Consider the following 21246-nt stretch of genomic DNA (forward strand, 5'->3'; position numbering starts at 1 on the left):
AGGGGACTGGAATGCAAAAGTAGGAAGTCAAGAGATACCAGGAGTAACAAGGCAAATTTGGCCTTGGGAATCCAAAAAGAAGCAGGGCAAAGGCTAATAGAGTTCTGCCAAGAGAACACACTGGTCATAGCAAACACCCTCTTCCAGCAACACAAGAGAAGACTCTACACATGGACATCACCAGATGGTCAATACTGACATCAGACTGATTATATTCTTTGCAGCCAAAGATGGAGAAACTCTATACAGTCAGAAAAACAAGACGAGGAGCTGAGTGTGGCTCAGACCATGAACCCCTTATTGCCAAGTTCAGACTTAAATTGAAGAAAGTAGGGAAAACCACTAGGCCATTCAGGTATGACCTAAATCAAATCCCTTACAATTATACAGTGGAAGTGACAAACAGATTCAAGGGATTAGATCTAATAGACAGAGTGCCTTAAGAACTATGGATGCAGGTTTGTGACATTGTACAGGAGGCACTGATCAAGACCATCCCCAAGAAAAAGAAATACAAAAAGGCAAAATGGTTGTCTGAGGAGGTCTTACAAATAGCTGAGAAAAGAAGAGAAGTGAAAGGCAAAGGAGAAAAGGAAAGATATACCCATCTGAATGCAAAGTTCCAAGGAACAGCAAGGAGAGATAAGAAAGCCTTCCTCAGTGATCAATGCAAAGAAATAGAGAAAAACAATAGAATGGAAAAGACTCTAAGAAAATTAGAGATACCAAGGGAACATTTCATGCAAAGATGGGCTCGACAGAAATGGTATGGACCTAACAGAAACATAAGATATTAAGAAGAGGTGGCAAGAATACACAGAAGTATATAAAAAAGATCTTAATGACCCAGATAACCACGATGGTGTGATCACCCACCTAGAGCCAGACATCCTGGAATGCGAAGTCAAGTGGGCCTTAGGAAGCATCATTATGATCAAAGCTAGTGGAGGTGACGGAATCACAGTTGAGTTATTTCAAATCCTAAAAGATGATGCTGTAAAAGTGCTGCCCTCAATATGCCAGCAAATTTGGAAAACTCAGCAGTGGCCACAGGACTGGAAAAGGTCAGTTTTCATCCCAATCCCAAAGAAAGGCAATGTCAAAGAATGCTCAAACTACTGCACAATTGCACTCATCTCACATGCTAGCAAAGTAATGCTCAAAATTCTCCAAGCCAGGCTTCAACAGTACGTGAACCGTGAACTTCCAGATGTTCAAGCTGGTTTTAGAAAAGGCAGAGGAACATTGCCAACATCTGCTGGATCATCAAAAAGGCAAGAAAGATCCAGAAAAACATCTACTTTATCGACTATGCCAAAACCTTTGACTGTGTGGATCACAACATACTGTGGAAATATGAGAATACCAGACCACCTGACATGCCTCCTGAGAAATCTTATGCAGGTCAAGAAACAACAGTTAAAACCGGACATCAAACAACGGACTGGTTCCAAGTCAGGCAAGGAGTATGTCAAAGCTGTTTCTTGTCCACCCTGCTTATTTAACTTACATGCAGAGTATATCATGCGAAATGCTGGGCTGGATGAAGCACCAGCTGGAATCAAGATTTCCGGGAGAAATATCAATAACCTCAGATATGCAGATGACACCACCCTTATGGACAGAAAGTGAAGAAGAACTAAAGAGCCTCTTGAAACTGAAAAAGGAGAGTGAAAATGTTGGCTTAAAACTCAACATTCAAAAAACTAAGATCCTGGCATCTGGTTCCATCACTTAATGGCAAAAAGATGGGGAAAGAATCCAAACAGTGAGAGACTATTTTGGGGGGCTCCAAAATCACTGCAGATGGTGACTGCAGTCATGAAATTAAAAGACGCTTGCTCCCTGGAAGAAAAGCTATGACCAACTTAGACAACATATTAAAAAGCAGAGACATTACTTTGCCGACAAAGGTCCATCTAGTCTAAACTATGATTTTTCCAGTAGTCATGTATGGATGTAAGAGTTGGACTATAAAGAAAGCTGAGTGCTGAAGAATTGATGCTTTTGTACTGTGGTATTGGAGAAGACTCTGGTTGAGTCCCTTGGATTGCAAGATCAAACCAGTCAATCCTAAAGGAAATCAATCCTGAATATTCATTGGAAGGACTGATGCTGAAGCTGAAACTCCAATACTTTGGCCACCTGATGCAAAGAGCTGACTCACTGGAAAAGACCCTGATGCTGGGTAAGATTGAAGGCGGGAGGAGAAGGGGACAACAAAGGATGAGATGGTTGGATAGCATCACCGACTCAGTGGACATAAGTTTGAGCAAGCTCCGGGATTTGGGGATGGACAGGGAAGCTTGGTGTGCTGCAATCCATAGCGTTGCAAAGAGTCAGACATGACCGAGCAACTAAACTGAACTGGACGTGGAAGCAACCCATATGTCCATAGACAGATGAATGGATAAGGAAACTGGTACCTATACACAATGGAATATTCCTCAGCTATAAAAAGGAATGCATTTGAGTCAGTTCTAATGAGATGAATAAACACAGAGCCTATTATACAGAATGAAGTAAATAAGAAAGACAAATATTGTATATTAACAAGTTAGTACCAATGATCCTATGTGCAGGGCATCTGAGGAGACACAGACATAAAGAACAGACTTTTGGACACAGTACGGGAAGGAGAGGGTGGGATGATTTGAGAGAATAGCCTTGAAACATATACATTTCCATATGTAAAACAGATAGCCAGTGGGAGTCCGATATTTGACGCAGGGAACCCAAAGCCAGTGCTCTGTGAAAACCTAGATGCACGGGGTGGAAGGTAGGAGGGAGAGGCTATCAAAAGGGAGGGGACGTGTACCCATGGCCAATTCATACTGATATATGGCAAAAACCATCACAGTATTGTAAAGTAATTGTGCTTAGTCGCTCAGCCGTGTTCGACTCTTTGAGACCCCATGGACTGTAGCCCGTCAGACCCCTCTGTTCATGGGAATTCTCCAGGCAAGAATATTGGAGTGGGTTGCCATTTCCTTCTCCAATTGTAAAGTAATTATCCTCCAATTAAACATAAATAAATACATACATAATTATGTGGCAAATAAGGTACAATATTAATATGAATCCTAGGTGGCAGGTTCATGAATGCTATTCTCTATACTTTTCTGTTTATATGAAATTTGTGTAAACAAATAAATAATTTAAAAAAAGAAAATAACCAGTGTAGGCAATGGTCTAGAGAAACTGGAACCCTTGTGCACTGTTGGTGGGAATGTAAAATGGTGTCTTCTCAAAAATTAAAAATAGAATTACCATCTGATCCAGCAATTCCACTTCTGGGTATATACTCAAGAATGAAAGGCAGTGTCTTGAAGAGCTATTTGCACACCCTTGTTCACAGCAGCATTATTCACAACAGCTGACATGTGGAAGCAGCCCAAGTGTCCATGGACAGATGAATGCATAACAAAATATGGATACATACAATGGAATATTATTGAGCCTTAGAAATGAAGGAAGTTTCAACATATACAACAACATGGATGACCCTTGAAGGACATCATCCTAAGTGAAATAAGCCAGTCACAAAAAGGCAAACACTATATGATTCTACTTACATGACGGACTCAGAGTAGTCAAAATCAGAGACAAAAAGTAGAATGACAGTTGCTTGGGGCTGGGAAAGTGGGGGTTGGGGAGTTATTGTTTAATGACTGCAGAGCTTTGGTTTCAAAAGATGAAAAAAGCTATGCAGATGGATGGTAATAATGGTTGCATAAAAATGCAAATGCACCTAATGCCATAAACTACACATTTAAAATTGGTTAACATGGTAAATTTTGTTTTTATGTTCTTTTCACAATAAAAAATTTAAATGGATTACCATGAAATCAGCTGTAACTTAAAAAAAGAGGGTTTGGGGGCTTCCCTGGTGGTCCAGTGGTTGACAGGCCACCTTGCAATGCACGGACACCAGTTTAATCCCTGGTCCAGGAGGATCCCACATGCCATGAGGGATACTATAATAAGCGTGTGTGCCAAATACTGAGCCCACACTCTAGAGCCTGAAAGCCGCAACTACTGATTCCATTCTCCATAACTACTCAAGCCTGAGTGCTCTAGAGCCTGTGCTCTGCAACAAGAGAAGCCACTGCAATGAGAAGCTAGCATACCGCAACTGGAGTAGCTCCCACTCTCTGCAACTACAGAAATCCCACATGAAGCAACAAACACCCAGCACAGCCAAAAATAAATAAAAGTATTTTAAAAAGTGTTTTGCGAAAAAGAGTCAGAAAGCAGGATGTTTCATACTATAGAATACTAAAAATCAGCACACACTCCACATATCTTGGTTTTAAAATAGTGAACATACAAACTTTATCAATTCCCTTATAACTTTACATACAAACATTGGTATTATAAAGAAAGACATTTGGAAAAATAGTTTCTCTTTCATGTTAAAATTGCTTAAGTTAGTCCCTAAAATCACAGGCTTTCACAGTAACAAGCTAGCAGCTTATCCACAACTATTAAGAACTAGAGAAAAGGTTGTTTTGACCCAAAGGATATGAAACAAATTAGTGTTAAAAATTTTTAAATAACTGAAGTCTTCTTATATCAATATTGTCCTAATGGACTGAACAGAGAAGCCAGGAGATGGGTTTTTTCATAGGCTACAAGAATCCTTACCTGGAAGATCACCCTTTGAGATGGTATCTGTATCCAAATTGTAGGTGTCCTGTAGACGCAACAGAGCTTTGGCTGCCCCAACCTGATCTTCATCATTAGGGAAGTACTGTCTCTGAATGGTTAGGTTAGAGATAAAACCTTAAAATAGAGGAGCGAAAAAAGATTTAGACACAAGTTTGAAATGTACAATGTAGGGAATATAGTTGATAACTATGTAATATATTTGTACCGTGATGACATTTCATACCTGGACTTCTCATGGTGATCATTTTGAAATACACAGAAATATAGGATCAATATGTTGTATAACAGGAACTAACATAGTATTGTAGGTCAGTTATATTTCAAAAACAAACTCATGATCTCAAAAAGAGATCAGGTTTGTGGTTATCAGAGGCAGGTGGTAGGGGTATAAGGGATTTGGAGGAAGGCAGGCAAAAGGCACAAAGATTCAGGTATAAGATAAATAAGTACGGAGGATGTAATGTACAACACGATAAATATAATTAACACCTACATAAAAAAGAGTACATCCTAAGAGTTCTCATTACAAGGAAAAACATTTTTTCTATTTTTTAAATTTTGTAACTACATGGGATGATGAATGTTCACTAACTATGATAATCATTCCCCAATGTGTGTAAGTAAAATCATTGTACCGTACACTTTAAACTTCTACAGTACCATATGTCAATTATATCTCAATATAATTGGAAGAAAAAAGACTCTAGACCCTCACAGACTTTTAATTTCTAACACAAGTCTTATAAAGATTTTTTTAATCTATATTATTATAATTTTCCACTATATCATGTGTAACAAGAAAAAATTAAATACACTGAATGAGACTTGATACACCTCTAATTTGTTATATCTTCCCAAACCATTTTTAATGTTGCTTATGTAATCTGAGGTCACTGCATAAATTATATCTATCTGAATAGGTTTTAGTTACACAGTACAGCCTCTGCTAAGCTTGAAGCTTGAAAAGCAAACAGATTTAAATACTTGAAAACCAAATTCACTGGCAACAAATTATATTTTCAGATAAAATGTATGCTTTTAAAGTTCTATTTTCTTTTTCCATGTGCCACATATCACATAGGTGTGTAAATACATAAAGTTTGGTGGAATTCTTTAAGGAGAAGGAAGAAATAATTACTTATTTCAGAGTATTGGGTAAGCTCATTTATTAAAATATATTTAGATCTATTTAATTATCAAATATAGTGTTCATCAATCAAGGTTTGCTCTACATAAATCCTAATATTAATTTTTAAATGTTTTACATAAAATATAGCAAAAATCAAATTCAGAAATTACTGGTAACTATGTAACTCCTAGGGCCTCCCTGATGGCTCAGCAGGTTAAGAATTTGCCTTCAGAGGAGGAGACACAGGAGATTTGATCCCTGATCAGCAAGATCCCCTGGAGGAGGAAAATGGCAACTCCTCCAGTATTTTTGCCTAAAAAACATCCCATGGATCTACATGATGATCTTTTATTTAGTTTGTTTCACTTTTTCTATTTTATATTCAGTGCTCCCATTTCACTTAGTTTATGTTTTCCAATTTCCCCATCTCTTTTTTTTTTTTGATGTTCTCAAGGCTTTATCAAGCATAGTAGTCAAGTTTTTGTATACATATATATGTATAATATATATATTTTAGAAAACTTATGAAATTTTGCCTAATTAAAAAATGTATGACATTTTGATTACACTTTTTTTTACTTACTATGAATAAAATGCTAAATTTTTAATTAAAAAATACAGACATACAACAAGCAACAAAGGTTTACTGTACAAAACAAGGAACTATAGTCAATATCTTGTAAAAATCTATAATGGAAAATAATTTCAAAAATAACATATGCATATATATAAATGAATCACCTTGCTGTGTACCTGAAACACTGTAAGTCAACTATACTTCAATAAAATATATATATTAAGGGAAAAAATCCCATGAACAGAGGAGCCTGGCAGGCTACAGTCCAAAGGGTTGTAAAGAGTTGGACACAACTGGGCTACTAAGCACAAGTACATACATATAACTCTGAAGGAAAATGGATGCTAAATACTCCCTTAATAAATCAATACAACAGAAACAAAAAGTGATTTAAAATTTGAATAATATATGTGTCATCATTTGCAGATCAAAGTTAGGTATGAGACTTCCCTCCACGCTCATTTACTTATAATCAACTATGTACATACTCTGATCATCAAAAGGCCAGGTATTTTTATGTTAATTGAAATGTATAAACAAACAACTAGCTGAAGAGGTCTAAGTTCATATTAAGCATATTCTTTATAGTTTTAAGTCACAAAATCCACACAATTTTTACAAGCAAGTTTTACAGAGAACTGTAATGTTTTTTATGCCTCAAAAAAAAAATCTCCTAGAAGTTGCTTAAAATCCTCTCCAATAAGAGAAAATGCTTATCTACTATGGCATTATGGGGTACTACCACAGATTAAAATACCAAAGTCTTGAGGCTTATCTTATTTTAAAAACACTTAGGTCATACAGGTCGTTACTTGAGGTTTTTTTTAATAATAAATAAACATGTGTATATGTATATATGTATATAAACGCATATATATATGAATATATATGACCTTAAAAATATTCTCATGGTGTTATATAAGAGAGCAAATGATCATAGGTATTTCCTTCTCATGTCAAAATATTTATAAGTGCTTGCCTTAATTTTTCTTAGCACGGTTTTCCTATCCTATGCATAATAGCTTAGTTTACTGCTCACAAACACTTGAAAGCACCCTTGGAGTACTTCACCTACACAGCTGGCTCAGTTCTTTTCTTTTTTTGCCATCTTCAATCATTCAACAAATAAATACTATGTACTAAGCATAATAATACCTTTACTTCCTTAAACTTCAGACTTAGTTTTCTGTATATGTTACTTAAATATCTCAAACATCTCATTACTCCAACTATAATTTTACTATTTCATTGAGAAGGACATTCATTATTACTGTTTGGAGTCTCAGTTTTTAAATTTATAGTTTATGTTAACCAAAACAATCCTAAGCTTCAAAGTACTAGGAAAAACACAGCTAATGTTTTCCCTTATCAGTACCACTCCCAGTATGTTAATAATTGATTAGAAGATAAAGAACTAGCCATAAATTTTTAAAATCTGAAGGTAATCCTAAAATGCAAATGATTATCCTCAGAAATGAAGCTATATGCCAATAATTGATTCACTTTAGTGTATTTCAAAGTAAAAAGGACCAGTGTTAAGTAAATGAAGAGTAGAAATTCCTTTTTTAAGAATAAAATTTTATTTTTCTTTGTTTTCAGTGTTTACTCATTTTTTTTTAAATCAAGAATTCAGGATCTAGGCTAAACTAACTCTAGTCAAATCAAACACATTTCAGCAATAATTTAGTTATAAGACTGAACACTTGATGTTCTGTGAACTGAATTTATCACTTCTTTTGGCATTTCTACAGGTAGTACCCAAAATGCTTTTTTTTTTTTGGCTCATTAGTTTTACCATCTGACTTACCATCTGACATATCCTTAAGGACCAGATTCTCCAACTCACTCCACTCAGTGTTCAGACGTTTCATTAATTTGAATGCATTTACAGGGTGTCCAACAAATCCTTCTGGATCTTTTGTCGCTGTGCTGGTTAATCGATCTAATTTCTCTGCCCATCTAAAATGTAAGACACAAATGGAATATACATAAAGTAAATACACACTTAATGAGGAAGAACATAATTTAGTAAAGCACTCAAAAAAGATTAGAGGTTTTTGAGTTAAAACTATACCTAAAAATATTTTAAGCAAAATTATAAAGATTTTTAAAAAAGCAAGATTCTCTTACAGATAAAATCTAATTTGGAAAAATTAAAATATAAGACTTTTTTTAGTTTTATGTTTCTCCCAAATGGTTACAGTAAATGTAACATATCTTAGTAAAAGTTGATTGGACCCCTCTAGTAAGAATCTCGGAGAAGGCAATGGCACCCCACTCCAGTACTCTTGCCTGGAAATTCCCATGGGCGGAAGAGCCTGGTAGGCTGCAGTCCATGGGGTCACTAAGAGTCGGACACAACTGAGCAACTTCACTTTCACTTTTCACTTTCATACACTGGAGAAGGAAATGGCAACCCACTCCAGTGTTCTTGCCTGGAGAATCCCAGGGATGGGGGAGTCTGGTGGGCTGCCATCTATGGGGTCGCAGAGTTGGACACATGACTGAAGCAACTTAGCAGCAGTAGCAGCAGCAGTAAGAATCTAAAAATTTATTTCCCTACAAGTCCAAATAATTGATTATTATAAAGTACACATCAGCCCAATCCAAATTCAGTTACATATTCATTTAAATCACACTTACAGAAAAATTTTGTACTCAGTACTTAGAAACTATATTTTAAAACAGAAAAACTGGGGCTTCCCTGATAGTCCAGTGGTTGAGAATCTGCCTGCCAACACAGGGGATACAGGTTCCATCCCTACACCAGGAAGATCCTACATGTAGTGGTAACTAGGCCCATGAACAACTGCTGAAGCCCATGCACCTAGAGCCCAGGTACGCAACAAGAGAAGCCACCTCAACAAGAAGCCCGGGCACTGCAACTAGAGACAGCCTGAGCAGAGCAATGCAGACCCTGCACACCCAAGCAGAAAGAAAGAAAGAAACCTTAAAAATAAATACATAAATAAATATATATATGGAATTTAGAAAGATGGTAACAATAACCCGGTGTACGAGACAGCAAAAGAGACACTGATGTATAGAACAGTCTTATGGACTCTGTGGGAGAGGGAGAGGGTGGGAAGATTTGGGAGAATGGCAATGAAACATGTAAAATATCTTGTAGGAAACGAGTTGCCAGTCCAGGTTCGATGCACGATGCTGGATGCTTGGGGCTGGTGCACTGGGATGGCCCAGAGGGATGGTATGGGGAGGGAGGAGGGAGGAGGGTTCAGGATGGGGAACACATGTATACCTGTGGCGGATTCATTTTGATATTTGGCAAAACTAATACAATTATGTAAAGTTTAAAAATAAAATAAAATTAGAAAAAAAAAATAATAAAATAAATACATAAATAAATAACCTGACTACTTAGCTACTCATTAAACAAAGGCTAGGAACTCTCAGGTCAGGATTAACTATGAACCTGAGTCAATTGAAGATAAATTAGCATTTGAAGAAAAACCTATCAATTAAATAATACTATACTTACCACTGTAATCTCTAGAATGCAACCATAAAACTAAAGGCAGTGGAAAATTGCCTGATTAGGGAGGATAGAAGATATTAGCAACTATTAAAAAAAAAAAAAACAACTGTCAATTACCTGTATCCATTTACATTCTTATCTCAATCCATAGTCTTCCACATGAAGTCTTTAATTGGGCCTAACTTTTGTTTTCTGTGGTCCTATTTTAGCCCTTATCCGGCCTTTTAAGACTGACAGAGGGCTTTCATTTTCACTTAAAGAATGTTTTACCCAGGAAGAAAACATCCAGGTGGAGTCAGTCATAATAAGTAAAACACTTGACTTACTTTTTTATTTGTTCTAATTTGTCCTCTTCTGCCTTTATATAGTCTTTCAGGGAAGTCACCAGATCTTTTTCAGTATGAATCAAATCAGTCATCTGACCTAGAAAGAAGAAAAGAGAAGACAGTTATCAAATACCCATACATACCCACCCATACGTCAAAACAAGTTTTCTAGAATAATTTAAGAATGATTGCAAATGCTTCATTTAATGAAAGGACTTAACTGGCATGAACCAGATATCTTGGAGAGAGCATCATTTTTTTTCTTTTAAAACCAAATAAATAAAAATTAAGCCCCAAACTTTTCTAGGCATGTGGTCCAATTCTAATTTTCAAGCTACTTAATTCTGCAAGCTTGGATATCAACAAATTATTCATCTAAGAATTTATTTTTTAATTTCAAAACATTACTTTCCAAGGATCAACATTTCTTCTTCCCTACCTCCCCCCTCATCTTTTTTGGGTTTTGAGACTACTGAGGATTAAATTTTTATTCAATTTGACAAAGATCACACTAACAAAAAGTTAAAACTTTTAAAGTTTAACTTTTAAACTTAAAAACTTCACAACTGAAATTCAAATATCCATATTTAGTTATTCCTAATGGGATGAGAGAAAAAAGTTGCACAATTGTGTCTCTTTGCGACCACATGGACTGTAGCCCACCAGGCTTCTCTGTCCATGGGATTCTCCAGGCAAGAACACTGGAGTGGGTAGCCATTCCCTTCTCCAGGGGATCTTGCTGACTCAGGGATCAAGCCCAGGTCTGCATTTCAGGCAGATTCTTTACTGTCTGAGCCACTGCTGCTGCTGTTGCTAAGTCGCTTCAGTCGTGTCCGACTCCTAGAGACCCCATGGACTGCAGCCTACTAGGCTCCTCCATCCATGGGATTTTCCAGGCAAGGGTGTGGGTTGCCGTTGCCTTCTCTGGTCTGAGCCACTAGGCAAGCCTCAATAGGATGAGAAAACTCATCATTTTACATTCCAAAATTAAGTGTCATAAATATACTTGCTTGTGTTTTATTTAGCTCCACAATCACATAAGGGTAAAACTGGTCAACAGGATGTAGGAAAACACCTCTTTTAAAACATATAAAGTATTCATATAGGAAAATAAAGACTAAGTATATCTATTAAGTGATTTGCCAGGTAGACTCTATCAGAGAATTTTCTTTTGTATGCTTTATTAAGTTTTGGCAATCAGAAAAAATTAAATATTTAAATATGAAGGAAAAAAGAAAGATTTTTAGAGGGGTATGGACTGAAGTAATGTTTCAGTCCCTGAGAATATAATGTATTTGTTTTTACCGATTTAAAAATATGAAAAAAAGGAAATTTTTAAATACAAAAACAAACACAACAAAATAATTAAGACTTACCAATAGAAGTAAAAAAGCCTGGATGGGCCAAAGACTGGGGAAGTAGAATCCCTACAACTAAAATATACCAGATCATCTTCAAAGGTTTAATTTTACAGGCTCACACACCTACAAGAGAAATATGGCCATTATTTAAAACAAAGGAAGGATAGGAAAAGTTCCTAACCTATTTTTCCTATGAATAAAATGTAAGTCAGACTTTAAGATTGCCCATAGAACACTGTTAATTCTAGTAAACTGATTTAATAACTTAGTAAGAGCTACTATCTTATTTTTCATAGAACAGTACTCACTTGATATTTCATGTTAAAAGAAAAATATACATGTTTGCTATCACCATGATAATGTATGCTTAAAAATGCTGTTTGTTTTCTCTTTAGTTACTACTACAGTTAGATCAACTGGATGGTAGTATACTTTTTCATTAAGTTTACTCTGTGATCTAGACCTAAGTCATGAATTTCCCATTAAAATATACTACTTTATTAGAGTAACTTAATTTAAATACTACCAAAATACATTCTAAAATGTTAGAATATATTTAAAGGGACAAAATGTTTCAGAGCTTTCTGATTAATCCCCTTAATTCCTAACTTGGTCCATTTTTTCCCTACAATGGCTTTAGATTTTAAAATAAGTTCAATTAAAAGTTGTAGGTTTGGAGGTGATGAATATGTTCCAAAATATACTGCAGGGACTGATGGCTGAAGAACACTGTGAAACTACTCAAAATCAACCAATCATGAACATTAAATAGGTGAATAGTGTGGTATTTAAGCTAGCGAGCTGTCGATTTAGGCTAGTAATCTCTCTCAAAGGACCCAAAGTTGAGCTTTTTCTACTGTGTTCTACGTAAAAAATCCTTAGCCCAGGACATAGCTCTAGCATTCAGGAAAAAAAAAAAAAAAAAAAAACTGGCAGCAAAGCCCTTCTGTCTTTCTTTTCTGGAATGGATTCTTCATGGCAGATGCAGATTTTCAACTAACCAGCAGGTTTTATCCTGCTTTCCCAAAGGCCCTGTTAGCACTCTTCTCTTGCTCCTTCTTTACCACATAAACACGGACTTTTAAGTTCTTCTTTATTACCTTACAGGAAAACAAGTTACCCCTGTAACACTGTTTACACCAATAACAGACACCCATTGCTTATTCTCACTTGTCACCCTATTCCTCTTTGTGCAGGCACCTCTGACTCTCCCCAAGAGACTTCACCGAAAGCAACAGGTTCAAGTCCACACTAGAAAACTCCCTATCATTCTCACACACACACACACACACACACACACACACCATTGTCCACAATAGAAAACTCGCAATCTCTCTCTCTCTCACACACACACACACCCCCCAATACACATACACACACGCCATTTTCCTCCTAACTTGAATCAATAAAAATAGATCACCACAGAAACTGACATGCTGGAAGTCCTCCTAAGTTTCCTCCAGAACCACACAGTAGTGAAATACACTGTTCTCTTGGCTGCCTTACAGTGACTCTTTGGGAAGGCTTCTAGAATGTAGCAGATGCAGACACTTCCTCTCCTGGGCTCTTGCCAAAGCCCAAGGTTTTTTCAAAATCCTGGGCTGTCTGAACAGTCTAGAATTTTCTCACTGTTTAAACAGATTTCTGCCATAATTTCTTCATAAATGAATGTTATTTCCAGCAAATACAAATGCTTTTGCTGTACCAAGAGAAGGCTAACCAGAAATGTTGTCTAAACATTAGCTCTGATGAGAAAGTTTAGATCTGTCAGATAAGAAGTTATCATTTTTTTCATTGCTAAAATGTATTTTGTCACTAAAGTTTCTCTGTCTTCTTTTATTGTCCTTAAACCTTACAATGAATCAAGAAACACTGGCCTACAGAAATTACCACAAAAGCTTGAAAATTTCTTTATTCTAGATGAAATAAAGAGTCATAATAACAAAAAACAAAACAACAACTGGACCTCTGAAAAGAGAATTTTTAAACTTAAAAATAAGATAATCTAAAGCCAAATGGAATTAAAATACACAAAATAACAGGTTTATATATTGTTTTATAAAAACTATAAACTAGGAAACTAAAGAAAACAGAGCTCATTTAAGGAACTCCTGCAAATCAATAAAAAACCCAAGACATCAGCAGAGAGGTGGGCTGAAAATGAAAGCCACTCAGTCTTATCCAACTCTTTGTGACCCCATAGACTGTAGCCCACCAGGCTCCTCTGTCCATGGAATTCTCCAGGCCAGAATACTGGAGTGGGTAGCTGTTCCCTTACCGAGAGGATCTTCCCAACCCAGGGATTGAACTCAGTTTTCCTGCATTGCAGGCGGATTCTTTACCATCTGAGCCACCAGGGAAGCCCAATGAGTGGGTTAAGAACCCAGAAAGCCACAAAAGAGGAACTACAGTTAACGAAACCCACTGAAATAAAAACTGACTCATCAGTAATCAAGGACTCAAGAAGTTGAAATAAGACAGCCAGTTTTTGCCTATCAAATGAACAATTAAATGTAACAACTAAATTTAAAATACTTAATGATGATAGTGCTATATGTCAAGAAACTTAAAATGAACATATTCCTTACTTGTAAATTCAAATGAAAACGAGATTTGAAAATTAACATCAATCCTACAACATTCATTGCTGGTGGGATTGCAAAATGGTACAGTCACTTTGGAAAACAGTTTGGCAATTTCTTAAAAAATTAAATACACTCTTACCATATGATCCAGCAATCATGTTTAGTATTTACTCTAAGGAGTTGAAAATTTATGTTCACAAAAGCCTGCACATGGATATTTATAGCAACTTTATTTATAATGGGCAAAACTTGGAAGCAACCAAGATGTCCTTCAGAAGGTGAACAGATAAACTGTGATACATCTAGGCAATGGAATATTATTCAATGCTAAAAAAGAAATGAGCTATCAAGCCATTAAAAAACATGGAGGAATTAAAAATATTACTAAGTGAAAGAAGTTAATCTGAAAAGGCTATATACTGTATAATTCCAACTATATAATATTCTGGAAGAGGTGAAACTATTAAGAGAATAAAAAGATTAGTAGTTGGCAGAAGAAGAGGGGGGATGAACAAACGGAGCACAGAGGATTTTTAGGGCAGTGAAAATACTGTGTAATATCATAATGATGAATACATATCACTATACATTTGTTCATTTTCACAGAATTTACAACACTAAGAGTGAAGGGGTAATGTTAAACTATGGCCTTTGGGCAATTATGATGTGTCAATGTAGATTCATTAATTTTTAAAAATACGCCATTCTGGTGGGGGGCTACACATATTGGGAGCAGGGAGTACATGCGACATTTCCATACCATCCTCTTAATTTTGTTATGAAGCTAAAACTGCTCTAAAAAATTAAGTCTTAAAAAAAATAAACACCATACAACTCTGGTGGAATCTATACTGAAGAAGATTAAGTTTCTACTACACTCTGATAGAAAGTTAGTAATAAATACTAATCAAAACAAAGAAAAAACTTAACATTATAATATCATAATTTTACCAAAAAAATATGCAGAGGAAATTCACCAAAATGTAGTTGTCTCTGGAGAGCAGAACATTACGTGATTTTTTTCTTTCCTATTTTTCAGTATTTTCCAGATGTCAAGGGTTTGGGCATTCCTGGTGGTTCACTGGTAAAGAACCCACCTGCCAATACAAGAGACACAAGTTTGATCCCTGGGTCAGGAAGATTCCTGGAGAAGGAAATGGCAACCCACTACAGTATTCTTGCCTGGGAAATCCCACAGACAGAGGAGCCTGGTGGTCCACTGTCCATGAACTCACATAAGAGTCGGACACAACTTAGCAACTAAACAACACAGGGTATATTTACTTTTATACTCAATGCTTATTTTTTTCTCATGTAATAGGTTCTTATTATTTAATTTTATTGAAGTACAGTTGTTTTGCAATGTGCAAGTCTCTGCTGTACAGCAAAGTGACTCAGGTATATACATACATTCTTTAAAATATTCTTTTCCATTATGGTTTATCACAGGATATTGAATATAGTTCCCTGTATATATAGTAGCCTGCTCCAGAGTGGGACCATGTTGTTTATGGATCCCATATATAACAGTTTACATCTGCTGATCCCAAACTCCCCGTCTTTCTCTCCCCCGACACGCTTTCCCCTCTGCAGCCACAAGTTTGTTCTGTGAGTCTTTTTCTGTTTTGTAGACAGGTTTATTAGTGTCATATTTTAGATTCCACATATAAGGGATACCATAGGATATTTGTCTTTCTCTTTCTGAGTTACTTCACAGTATGATAATCTCTAGTTGCATCCATGTTGCTGCAAATGGCCTTCCATTCTTTTTCATGACCGAGTGGTATGCTATTTTATATAGGTACCACATCATCTTTATCCATTCATTTGTCAATGAACATTTGGATGTTTCTACGTTTTGGCTGTTATGAACGATGCATGTATCTTTTGGAACTATAGTTTGTCTGGGTATGTGCCCAGGAGTGGGACTGCTGGATCATATGGCGGCTCTGTTTTTAGTTTTCTGAGGAACTGCCACACTGTATTTCACAGGGGCTGTACCAACCAACATACCCGCCACCAGTGTAGAAGGGCTCGCTTTTCCGTACACTCTCTGCAGCATTTTCCATTTGTAGACTTTTTAATGATGGCCATTCTGATGGTACTCCACTGTAGTTTTGGTTTGCATTGCTCTAATTATATTTGCTTTTATAATGACAAAAATTAACTCTATACAAAATAAAAAACCTAAAACATCAACTTCCATATTTTGGCACCGTAAGACTTTAACGAAATGGTTAACCACACTCTAACACAATAAAGTAGCTAACATGTTTGCATATGTCCCATTTTCTAACTCGATAATCCTCTAGATTTCTTGCTGTGCTTCAAAGACTGTTAAGCTTATTTGAAAGCAACCGAAAGTGTGCCACTCCTGACAATGTAGTGGCACACTTTTCTATTCTCCTTTCTCCCACAAATAGACATATGACCCAGGCTAAGCCAGTCATTGACCCTCATTCCTATGAATTTAACTGTTGAAGAGTGGGCTTGTGAAATGGTAAAAAGCAGCTCTTTCTGGAATTGCTACGCTCAGAGGACATGAATTTGGAGCTGCCTGTGACCATCTGTGCCACCTGACAAGCATACACAGGAACTTAGTCTATAAAAATGACAAAGTTATGCAGAAACAAGCAGTTTTACAAGCTCCATGGCCCTGATTCTTATAGTTTCTGCTCTGAACCTGTGAACTTCCCCAATAATCTTCCAACTCAGCTGAGGGAGCCTGTAAATTCCCTTTTTCTTAAACTAGTTTAAGTTGGATTTCTGTCACTTGCAATAGAAAATTCAGACCCTCTCACAGCACTACTCCAAATTACCATGCCAACCTAAACTAGTTAATATAAATGAAGATAGAGTATATAACAGTGGTTCTAAACTTTAGCTGTACCAGATCACCCAATGGTCAAAGTACCTAGATCACATATGCAAGTTCTCAGGTGACGCTGCTGCTGCTGTTCTGGTGATCACACTTTGAGAACCACAGGATATGACTACCTCTTGAAATCATACAAAAGATGCACTCTGTCTTTAAAATATATTTTACTTCAATTTATTTTTTAGAACATGTCACAGAATTTCTAATTACTCTAGGGAATGGTTTCTCTAATCTGTCTGAATACTATGCCTCATGCACATTCTTTAGAAACCTTAAGTGGCATGTTTATAGACAAGCATATCCTTATCAATCACAGGTTTTTAAAACATAATGGTTTCATCACTTACGATGTCTCACTTCCATTTATTACCACCTTTGTTCAGTTAGCAGCATGCAAAGCAATCATTATGTACAACTAAGAGTAAAGCATCCCAAAAGACATTAGGGTTTTATCAAAAACAGGAAGACATAAATGCCTTCTGTTCTAAATCCTCAAACAAGCTTGAAATAGAATTTAAATGGGTTAAAGAGGATGCAATCTTCTTCAAAAGAAGGTAAATCTCAGATCCCAGAGAAGACACAATGAAAGAAAGACGGAGAAGAAGAGAAGGGAGAAAGGAGGAAAGGAAAGAAAGACAAAGAAGAGGCAGATACAAAGACAAATTTATACAGGAATAAAATTTATTACTGAAGCAGTATGGATAAGTTACTCATAATATTTTGGTTCTTGGTTGGATGGCAGTTTCATGAGTGTTTATTAATCTATAAATAATCTATATATATATTACATATAATGTTTGAAATGCATGAGTATTTTTAAATTAAAAAAATTTTTTTAATTTTAAATATTTCTAAAACTATAAAGAAAACAACAACCTGGGAAACATATTCTCTGGTAGACCTGGACAAAAATAAAATGCAAAGTGTAGTGTTTATCTAAAACTTTCCTACTGTCCTTCTAGAAAAGTCCAGTCCCACATATTCACAGATCAACCAAACCTGGGAACTATAGTTAAACAGTTCTACTATTTTAAATATGACTCTGAGTTATCAGGATTCACTGAACTGTATATTTAGGTTATTCAATGGATTACTAGAACAGGGCATCTGGCAAATAATTCTATTAGCCTTTTGGTCTAACATTTTTCTTCCAAGAAAAAAAATGCAACATTAACAAGTCTGTCTTTCCCAAACAAATCACTCAAAAATTAGGCAGACTAAAGAATGCTTGATATTCTAATCTTTCTCTGACATGAAAAACTTTTTACAGGGCTCCCTCTAACAGTCTCTCCACATCTTCCACAACTTGTTCCAAACCCTCTTTAGAGGGTTCCAACTTTAAGATTATTTTTCCTCATACAAATTCCATACTCAACTGTTGGTTTTCCTGACATCTGTGTTAGACTTTAATCTTTCTGACAGGTTTTATGGTCAGCACAAAATATCAACACACATTCAAGCTGCTAATTCAGGCCACTGCAACGTGGTATACACATTTAGACAGAACGTCTCTTTCATATAAGCAGGATGGATTTTCCAAGACAACTAAGAGTGATTGCTAACAGAACCAGTTATATTTCTGTTCTGCCCTGTAATTGCTCTGCCAATTACCATTTGTTTTAACTTAACTCTAAGAATCCCAGTCATACTTCTACTCCCAAAGAGAGTGAGCTGCATCTCTGGTACATACAGAGAGTCTGGGATGAGTGCTTCAATGGTATGACCAACTTTTCGATTAAAAACCCAGAAGTCATGCTAGCCTCTTTGCCACAATTTTCTATACTTGAGCAGTGAACTCAGTGTTTGGCATCATTCCAATGGAACAGCAGTTTAGGATATGATTGGAGAGAACCTCTAAACCAAGATACTGCCCTTAACTGAAAGTGCTATGTAGGCTGTCTTTCAGAGGTTCTTCCAAAGCTCAGTCTTCCCTGTCAGAAGTAATCTGAAGATAAGATCATTTCAAAAACACACGCTTGTTTTTCCCTACATGGCACCTCAATCATCCCTACTCTTTCTCCTGGAAATTGCCCCCTTCTACCTTTTTAACTGCCCCAGTTCACCCGTAATTCATTCCCACAGTTTTACCAGTCATGTTATATAGCATGATACTTCTCCCTGACCAAGTGGCCATTCAAAGTTCTTTGTCAGAAAATTTGAAAATGAAACTGAGAAAAGTAGTGGCAGGCACTCTTTGAATGTCTGAACTATTTTACAAATAAAGCTTGGGAAAAGTTAGGGACCAAGTGAATGAAGCTTATTTAGAAAGATTTTAAGATGATGCACATACACAGAGAGGAAGACAGACAAGAGACAGAAGAAAACATGCAGATGTTCCAATTATTCTGGAAATTTAATCACACTCCTGACCTCTGTTGCTAAGACAACTTCCTATCGCCATAATTCTTAAATTCCATTATGGACTAGTATGAGTTAAGATTTCTGTTTAACCCAGAGTCCAAATGAATACACTTTCTCTCCTCTCTAAAGAAGAAGATGTCCACCAATATATTGTGAGAAAGCCCTTAAACAAAGAAGGTAAGAAACCCACTACCAAAGCACCCAAGATTCAGCGTCATATTACTCCACGTATTCTGCAACACGAATGCTGGCCTATTGCAACACTATTGCTCTGAAGAAACAGTGTACTAAGAAAAATAAGGAAGAGGCTGCAGAATATGCTAAACTTTTGGCCAAGAGAATGAAGGAAGCCAAAGAAAAATGGCAATAACAGATTACCAAGAGATGGAGGCTGTCCTGAGAACTTCTGAGTCCAGTCAAAAATGAGATGTTCCAAGAGTGACAAATAAGATCTAACATCAGATCTAAAAAACAAATTAAAAAAAAATATATATATATACATACACACACACACACTTTCACTCATCAACCCTGTTTCTTTAAGGCAAACTAAAAAAGGTAAATAATTCTCATGTGTTTACTACTCTCTATTCCCTAGCACCAAAAAGCAATATTTTTCAATGATCTTTTAAATGTTTTTCTTAATTTTAGAAATTCAATGAATATATGTGAGATACAAAGTTTAAGAATAAATATGATCTTAATCCATTAAAAAAAATGTTTAAACTGGATTCACAATTGAAGTTAAGCTCAACATTTAAAGTTTCTATTTCTAAGAAAGTCAAGTTCCCCTAAACCAGAAACATTTTAATAATAAGTGTAGGCTGAGGGGAAAGTTTGAGAATGAAACAAATCTTATTTATAATTAAAATGGTGCCATTCTTCAATGATTTTTAAACTATGTATTTTAAACTGTAAAATATACCTCTCAATTATTTCAAACACTTAAGCTAGCAATGCATACATTTCCCAATATAGGATAAAGTATCAGGATTCTTTGCTCAGAACAGGAAAAAAACCAAAAATTACCGTACGTGAGACTAGGAGGCCTGCAATTTAGTAAAATTTCATCAGTAATGTTGACTTTTATTTGGTGGTCCCTTTAAAGGGAAGCAGAATAAGCAAAAAGGTAAGGTATCTAATATGAGGCCAAATTTGACCACCAGCTAATAATAAAAAATCAGCAGTACTTCAGATGAAAGTGCCTTGGACTATGCCTGACACCTAGAAGACACTTAAGAAATGTTACTTTTGGATGTGGGGCAAGAGCACAAGAATAAATAGATTTGTTGCCAAGAGTGTCTCAAAGGACATGGAAAAAGAGGTGACTTTGAGAACTGCAGGAAGCCCAGGCAACCTCAACCCTGGGCTAAGGCAGTGAAGAGGACCAAGAAGCCCAATCTACTAGCAAACAGATGCACAGGCTTTATAATTTAGAAATGTGAGTGGGAGAAAAAAGTGGACAGAGGCAATGGAAGGGAAGAAGTAAAAAGAAGTAAACATTAAATTATACATGCTCTCCTTGTGGCTTATAAAAATGCTGGTATTTCCCAAAATTAACATAGTCTATATATTTCTCATCTGATGAATTTGCAGTATCTTCTCTTTGTTAATGAAACTATGTGCTTTATAACATGAATATCAATAAATATTGATTAGGATATTAAGAACAGCAATAATATAAAACACAGCAATTCTTTAGAAATCAAAAAATGTTAACAATTGTCTGAGAGGGAATCACAGTCCATTCTCTTTACTCAATTTCTGCATTTTAATAAACATTTTTAACAGAAAATTTGTATTTCTATAAACAAATATGCAAGCTAACAAATGAAGTCAAAGTAGCACTGAAGTGAAAAGAT

At 36.0% G+C, this 21246-nt stretch overlaps 1 protein-coding gene across 8 annotated transcripts in view; it reads right to left on the reverse strand.

Annotated features, from left to right (window-relative positions):
• The window catches only part of P4HA1 (prolyl 4-hydroxylase subunit alpha 1), a 100219-nt gene that overhangs the window by 63036 nt on the left and 15937 nt on the right, over nucleotides 1-21246 (reverse strand). For 3 of the 8 annotated variants that reach the window (XM_059882509.1, XM_059882511.1, NM_001075770.1), the window contains 4 exon segments: nucleotides 11576-11683; nucleotides 10200-10296; nucleotides 8185-8336; nucleotides 4648-4785 (listed from right to left, as the gene is read on the reverse strand). In XM_059882509.1, coding sequence (XP_059738492.1) covers nucleotides 4648-4785; nucleotides 8185-8336; nucleotides 10200-10296; nucleotides 11576-11651 — 463 coding nt within the window. In that variant the 5' untranslated portion in view covers nucleotides 11652-11683. 8 annotated transcript variants of the gene reach the window in all.

Source organism: Bos taurus, chromosome 28, assembly GCF_002263795.3.
Source record: "Bos taurus isolate L1 Dominette 01449 registration number 42190680 breed Hereford chromosome 28, ARS-UCD2.0, whole genome shotgun sequence".
NCBI classification, from domain to species: domain Eukaryota; kingdom Metazoa; phylum Chordata; class Mammalia; order Artiodactyla; family Bovidae; genus Bos; species Bos taurus.